We start from the raw sequence: 8,157 nt of genomic DNA on the forward strand, positions 1-8,157 counted from the left end.
CTTATATGGAGCTAAAAAACTTTAAACCTAATTATCTTAAAAACGAAGGCCCATGATGACGAAACCTAATAGGCTTTTTTACTACTACATATATATTACAATTTAAAGACATCGTCATTTGAAAAGCGATTTCCACGGTCGTGCACTCCTCTTGTTAGAAGTAGTTATGCCCAGATAGCAGTATTCCTTCACGTATTCTATTTCTTTGTTCTCGTACATAACTTCTTTCAGTTTGTCCATTCTCCCTGATTTAGTCGCTACTAGAATCTTAGTATTATCCACATTTACTTCCAGTATATTTTCCTTAAAATACTCCGACAGCGTATTCAGCTTATCTTGCAGGTCTGAGACACTTGGTGACGTTAGAATTAGGTCGTCCGCAAAAGCAAGAGTTCCATCTTGCTAATTATTCTCGTGTGCCCCTTTTTTTATGAAAAACTCGTCTATATCATAGGGTAACAGCGCAAAAAGTGTCGGGCTTAGAGAATCTCCCTGCAATACCCCTTTGGATATCTATAGTTATCCCGTAGATAACTCTGATTCCGCGTGGTGAACAGGGAGGGGAAAATAATGGAGCTCGAAAGACTTTACTTTATATTCTACAGCCTCGTGCTCGCGCTCCTTGCATACACCGTCTAGCCACTGACCGGAAAACCTCTTTCGAGTCCCGTCCTTAACCTCTCTTACGCCAGATGGCGCATCTACTTACGGAGCCAAAACTCCCTAGTCCGGAGCGCTCACATAACATCTTTCCCTTTTTATTGAAAAGACTTAAAAATAATTTCACAAAGCTTACATTCCAACATTCAGACGTTCGGGAGGTTTACACTGACCTCCGCTGCATGTCACTGCGTATAGAGTCATCGAGATTACTCACTGTAGGTGCTGGTACGCTCGAGTTGCCACCATTATCTAGACGCGCTTCTACCCGAGTATTTTCTGATATATTAGGAGTAACGGTACTCCGCGTAGGACTCGCATTCATGTTCAAAGGGGACGCTATGCCTTTCGCCGTGTCAGCTGTTTCCCTGGTGTCATCCGGCATATCATCGGGTATAAACGGCGGACCACTGTCCATCTCTACTAACTCCTGTTTATACGGTGCAGGAACTAACGGCCACCGATTACGGCGAACTGTGTTTCCTAGCTCAGTACTAAGTATAAATGAATTTGAGCTTGAATCTTTGCCTACTACTTCCCCGTACGATCGCATGTCAATAATCCATATCTTATCTCCTATAGCTAATTCCGATAAATTCGTAACGCGATGCCGCTTGTTATACATACGCTCCTGCCTTTCCTTTTCTGTTTTTTCTTTAAGAACTATATGCTCATGTTGCGTAAAAGTACCTAAATTCTTAGGCAAGACCGGAACGCGGGAGCGTATTTTCCTCGAATATAACAACTCACCAGGTGAAAAACCGTTTTCAAGCGGTGTTGACCGATAGGCCAAAAGACCCAGACTAATATTATCGCATTTTTTTAATGTAGCCTTCGCAATTTTCATTCCGGTTTCCGCTGCACCATTACTTTGTGAAAATTTTGGAGAGCTAGTAACGTGTTTAAAATCAAATTCGTCTGCGAATTTCCGGAATCCTGAAGAAAACTGTGTGCTTCAGTCATTTCTTACAATCTCTGGGATTCCAAACCTAGCAAACACAGCCTTACATTTCTCTATAATTTCCGACTCGATCATGGACTTAAACGGACAAATCTCGAAAAATCGACTGTAGTAGTCCGTTATGATTAAAAACCATTGTTTCCATTTGCACAAATCCAAGGCTATCTTTTGTCACGGCCTTTCCGGAAAGTCTTCTTTAACGAACGGTTGAGCTATATTTCTTTTCTCATGAATACAGTTCGGACAGTTTTCGACCAAGTTACGTAACTGTGTGCTCAAACCGAGCCACCACATTGATTGCTTTGCCCTATCTCAACACTTACTGATTCCAAAATGGCCTTTATGTATCTTATTCAAAACTTCCAGTTGAAGTGTCGGACTAATCGCGAATTAAACAGCAAGAAGCCGTCACAGTATTATCTTTGTATTGATAATATGGTAGTACACTGTCTGATAGGCGAGCTTTCGAAGACTATGCACTTAGGCACCACTGTTTTAATAAAGAGCATATGTAATTGCTTTCCTGTTCAGATTGAATCCTTTTTAATAAGCTAACCCTCGCATACAAATTGCTTATGACGAAATTAACATATGCTTTTACTTCCTCCGTGAGATCTCTCTCTTTTCTGCCAGGATCTGCCAACGGGTTCCGCGATCAAAAATATGCTAGAACTAATTGCTTACCCGGTACATAAACGATCTTATAATTATAATGCATAAGACGCATCCGTATACGTTGCAAACGTGGTGTTAACTCATCAAGAGGTTTAGATTGCAGGACTTGCACTAACGGATTGTGATCCGTTTCGAGAATTACGTTTAGCCCTATTATATACTCCTTCAATCGTTCTGCCGCAAAAGCTAACGCCAAAGTTTCCTTCTCAATCTGGCTGTACCGCCTCTCGCATTCTGTTAACGTTCTAGAGTTGTATGCCACTATTTCGCAATTTTTGCTCATATCCTCCTGCATAAGCGCCCCGCCTAACCCGTAGCTAGATGCGTCGGCTTGAACAATAATGCTTTTCAGCGGATTGAAGTGAGCTAAAGTTGGCGCTGATTGTACATATTTTTTAATCGTGTTAAACGCTTGTATTTGTCGATCCATCCATACAAAGTCAACGTTATCTTTCAAAAGAGCATTTAGCGGCTCTAAAATTTTTGATTTATGAGGAATGAACTTACCAATATAGTTTATTGAGCCTAAAAACTGCAATAGGCTATTTTTATTTTTTGGCATAGGGAAATCGACAATCGCAGCTACGCGTTCTTGTAAAATTTCGACTCCCCGCTCTGATATTTTGTGTCCCAGAAAATTTATTTCCTGTACCGAGAATTTACATTTCTCTTTATTTAGGGTCACTCCTTCATTTTGTAAGCTACTCTCAACATTTTATCATGTTGCTCCTCAGAGCCAGCGTAAATTAGAATGTCATCTATATGGACAATCACGTTTTCTAAGTCTGCAAATAAGTCCGAAAACATTTTTGAAAAATAATCGGGGGCACAATTAATACTAAATGGCAAGCGCGTGTATATGTACCGACCGAAGGGAGTAATAAATGTGGTTACACATTGACTTTCCGCAGTTAACCGTATTTGATGGAATCCAGTTTTCGCATCTAGCTTCGAAAGTATTTTTGCTCTCTCTAGTTTCGCAAGTGCAACATCTATTTTTGGCACTGGGAAAACCGCGCGTTTGACCCAAGAATTAAGTTCTGTATAATTGCAGCATAAGCGAATCTTATCCGACTTGGGCTTTTGTTCTACAACTATTGGACTGCACCAATCCGTGGGAAAATCTCTGGTTTGATTACCTGTACCTCTACTAATTTTTTAAGTTCTTTCTTCAACTTTGGTAATAAGGCTATAGGGACGACTCGTGGCGTAGTTTGAAAGAAAAGCTGTGCATTCTCTACTAAGTGAATTTTCAGTTCTCTCTTAAATTGTCCCAGACCGTTAAAAATATTACCATACTCCTGTACAATTTTCTCACTAGATTTTACTATGTTCAAACCATTAATACTCTTAATTATTTCTAACGCGTTAATTTCTGGTTTCCCTAACAAATTTTGTTTTAAGCCACGTAGGACATACATATTACATTTCACCGTTTTAGAAATCCTCACGCAACTAACTTTCATAACCCCGACTACATTTAGCTGTTTTTCATCGGGTCCGAGAATTAATTTCCGCGTAGGTAGTATTTTATTTTCGAAATTTTCGAGAATCGAATCCTGCGGAACACACGTAATGTCCGCGCCGATATCCACAAGAAACTCCACGCTTTTTAGATACCGCGCCTAAGAAAAACGTATCCTCGTCCGAACCGTCTTCTACGTGATGAACTTCGCTGGGTTTCTGTTTGTTGGTCTCTCCGCCTTGGTGAAGGTTATTCGACCTGCAGGCGCGATCCCAATGCCCGATCGTCTTACATTTTCGGCACGTTGAGTGCAGCGTTGGACATTTCTTCGCATCGGCGTGTTCTTGGTGGCGGCGCTGTGTTCCTTTTCCGCGTACGGTTCGTTACCTCCCGGATTCGAATGTTTTTTGTCTCGTGAACTTGCTACCCGATTGACCTCACTGCGATCACTGATTTCTTTACGAATAAACTTGCCTTCTTTCACTTGCACTTCCGCTTGTCTAACTATCGTTATAGCTTATTCCAGAGTTAAATCTGCTATTAATTGCAAGCGTTCTGAGGTTTTGGTGTCTCGGGTACCGATCACAATGCTGTCTCTAATTAATTCCTCTTTTAACGCACCGAATTCGCACGTACTTGCTGAAGTGTACAGGGCTGTTACGAAAGTGTTACTTTCGTCTGCCTGCTGTACTCTGGAGTTGAATTTAAACCTCTCGAAGATAGTGTTCTTCTTTGGCGAAAAATACTCTGTAAATTTCCCCTTTACCATTTCGATCGTCGTGTTATCGCCCATCTCCGGCATAAGCTGATCCAACACTTCTTCCGATTTCTCTCCCATGACGTAGCACAATAAATCTATCTTCTCTTTCTCCGATTTTTCTGAGAGATTCGCTACTGATATGTACCGTTCAAATCTTTTTAACTACGTAGGCCATAATAATGGCTTTGCAAAATCAAATTCATTCGGAAGGCGACCGTTTGAAATCGTCGCTACCGAAGTTGTCGACACGTGGGATTCGCTAGCCATCGTGATTCTTCTCGTACATATTAATCGCGATTAAGCATGCACTTCTGACACCATGTATAGTTATCCCGTAGATAACTCTGAGCTTCCCTAAGCTGCCATCCTGTTTTATCTACCCTTTGAACATTACTATTCAATATCAGCATCAGAGGAAGATGATCAGAGGTACCCATTTCCTTAATCTCCAAGTCCAACACATCGTCCATCGCTGCCAATTCCATCCACACCAGATCTATTGTACTGTTACGTCGCAAATAAGCTGTTTGCTTGACTTGCGTGTTTCAAATTTTTATTAATAATAGGATAGGGAATATTTGGGAGGATAGGTGTAAGGGGAAGTAAAAATAATAAATAAAATCGTAATTTTGGGGGTAAACCCCGAGGAAAAAGACCTTGCGGCCAAAACCTCATAAAAGAAGAATATTTATTGCGTAATAAATTGAACAAACGATTTGTGTAATAAGGACGAATCGCTCGGAGTGACTAACGAATAACATTGTAGAAGATTCGGAGTATCTGATTTCCGTCAGTATTTAACAAGAAAGATTTGAATGATCCCCCTTCTTGGTCGCGAAGGCGACGCGTTTATGGGACGAGAGGGGTTCCGATGAACCCCCTTCCCTGATCGCGAGTGCGATCCGATTTATGGGAAGACAGAGTCCCTGACCGCGGATGCGATCCGATTTATAGGAAGACAGAGTTCCCTGATCGCGGATGCGGCGTAAGACGGTTTCGCGGCCACAACACTTTATCGGTAACTCGATATGCGAACATAGAACAAAACGGAACTACTATTATCACGCACCGCGATACTCTTATTTCAAATTTCGCCGGAGCTCCGAGGAGCGAGATATTGCTCTGAACGCTCTGAATCGCGAACCCACTCTAATTCCTCTCGATTCCTCGTAACGACTGTCCGAAAGTTATGCATCGATAGGCTGAGAATATCCGTACGAGAGGGGATAATGTTTAAACAAAATACTCGCCATGAGAGGCGAAGGCAAACTCTCGAGTGGTTTACGACTTGCACGTGTTTATGCTAGGACCGATACGGAAAAACATTAAGAGACAAAGACCCTGCCTCGAGTCGTATTTCGAGGCGTAGGGCTGCTCACGGTGGCCTACGGACCGAACCACTTGAAAACGAAAAGGAATTCTCGAATCGCGGTCGAACTGTTTATTCCGCGATTAAACATACTCCCCCCGTTGGGGAAGGCCTTAACATGTACTGCAACCTTTTGAGCTTATATAAGTATAGGTACCTGTTCTGTCGGATAGGCTTCTTCCATTTAGTAGCATTAACACTAACTTCTCCATTGCTTCGCACAAAATTTTTCCTCTTCTATGCATAGTTCTATCTGAGGCCTCCCTCTTAGCTTGAAATCTTGAATTTATTGTGAGTTCCTCATCTAACTAATTAAGATTACCAACTCTAGAGTTAAAATCTCCTCCTACAATAAAGATGCCAGGGTGTTTATCTCTAACTTCCTCGAGTATTTCTCTAAGGGACTCTATTCTGATGTCTGCTCTTTTCATCCTTAATATATACGTTGCTTATAATGTAACTCTTACTCTTTATTTCACATTCTATAATAAGCTATGTTTCACTTTCTCTCAGGATTCTTACGCCCTTTACCAGATTGGGGTCATACAGCCACTAGTTCTTCCTCTTGTGTGTTCCTTACTTGCCTTGTTCACTAAGTATTTGTACTTTTTTAAGAAGCTCGGAAGCCTCAGGTTATCCTGCAACTCCCACGTTTCGTTAAGACATATCAATATAGATTTCCCTAAGCCATCCTTTAAATCCTCGTTTCCTAGATTAAACAGATTCCTCACACCGTTAACATTCCAAAATAATATATTGCACGCCATTTCCGCGTTAAGTGAAGAGTCTAAGTCTTTGATTTCTATTTTATTCTTGTTTCTCGTTTCCAAGAAATAACCCTCTTTTTCCTGGATCGTATGCGTCCTTTCATATGTATTTCTTGTTATTTACATTCTCCTGTATCCGATCTTAACTCTGCTTCCTTTTTCTCTTTCTTTTGCCGCTTCTTTAAGTATCTTTCTCTTGATCTCCTGCTCCTGCCTCGTCAGTTATGTATATGCATTATTATCTATGTATATCTTTTGTCCCTTCAATTTCTTCTTTTCTCGCATTATTTCTAATTTTGACTCTTCTGTTTTTAATTCTATCCTAATCATGTTTATACCTGTTTTATTATTCAGTACTTTCAAATTTTTCCACTCTACATCAACTTGAAGCGTCTCCCTCATAAAACTTTTAACATCATTTACAATATCTGTACCTGTTTGCAGATCTTTGATTATAATGTTTTTTAGCTGTTGTCTCCTTTTGTAATCTTCGGCCAGTTCGAGCTCCCACATCCTTTTATTTAACTCTTGCTTCTCTTCATTCCACTTTTTCTCCTTCAGCTCAAATTCTTCTTTTAGACCCACCATCTCTTTAATCAACTGTTTCGTCTTCCCATTCTCTTTTCTAGTTTCCTTAATCTCCTGCTTCAACTCTTCCAGCACTTCCAGTAGGTAGCCCATCATCTGGGAGTGTTCCTCTATCTTATCATTATCTTCCAGCTTTCTATTATCGAATACGAGCGTTCTCTGTTTGGCATCTTCCACAGACAATTTTGCATTTGCAATTTGCTTCAACGGCCTACCTCTTAAAACTCTTTCTTTGTTTTTCCGTACTCATGTCGGTCACGTGTTTAACCTCACAAATTTGCTAAAGCCCGTCCGCGATTACCTGGCTCAACCCCTTTTTCTAATGCTCTTCAATCTCGATACTTTGAGGTAAGTACTTCGCTTGATTTGTGCTAGCTTTAATAAGATTTTTATTGACAACAGAAATTAATCTTTCGTACCACTTATGCTCACTCATACCTTTACCATTCGCTGCCTATCGGCAAAATCCTAATTAAATGAATATATTATTCAGTAACTAAATGAATGGACGGATGATTGAATAAATGCTTGGAAATAAAAAGAATGGATCAATGAATAAAATAACATATAAGACAATGTGTTAGGGATAGGTGGCCCTAACAAGGAGTCCGGAGGAGAAATGGGTATTGTAATAAATTACGCAAGGTTTTACCAAAAAAGAAATAACCCCAATTTATTTTGAATAAACCCTGCACCTTATATACAAAAATAATAACTTGAAATTAGAAAATAGAAAAAGAAAATCCCAAAGAGGAGCCCGCCGGCGACTCGGCTCTAGTCCTCCTGGTCTTGTCTTTAGCTGCGGTTGTAATCTCTGTAATGAAGAACGAGATTTTCAGACACGAATACTCATGCTTTTAACGAACTACCTGCGAGTCGATACCTCTCGCAGGTGTTTGTATTTCTAGGGAG

General features: G+C 40.5%; 1 protein-coding gene across 1 annotated transcript; it reads right to left on the reverse strand.

Annotated features, from left to right (window-relative positions):
• Positions 1-3,802: 3,802 nt before the first annotated feature.
• On the reverse strand, positions 3,803-5,337 carry LOC113464324 (uncharacterized). Its single transcript, XM_026813442.1, has one exon. The coding sequence runs from the start codon at positions 4,597-4,599 to the stop codon at positions 4,279-4,281; it is 321 nt and encodes a 106-aa protein (XP_026669243.1). The 5' UTR covers positions 4,600-5,337; the 3' UTR covers positions 3,803-4,278.
• Between the last annotated feature and the right edge of the window lie 2,820 nt (positions 5,338-8,157).

This window comes from Ceratina calcarata, unplaced genomic scaffold, assembly GCF_001652005.2.
Source record: "Ceratina calcarata isolate Rehan_Ccalc_2016 unplaced genomic scaffold, ASM165200v1 scaffold333, whole genome shotgun sequence".
NCBI classification, from domain to species: domain Eukaryota; kingdom Metazoa; phylum Arthropoda; class Insecta; order Hymenoptera; family Apidae; genus Ceratina; species Ceratina calcarata.

Coding starts and splice junctions, on each gene's coding strand:
- LOC113464324 (XM_026813442.1), bottom strand. CDS start 4,599: ATGGGAGAGAAATCGGAAGAAGTGTTGGATCAGCTTATGCCGGAGATG.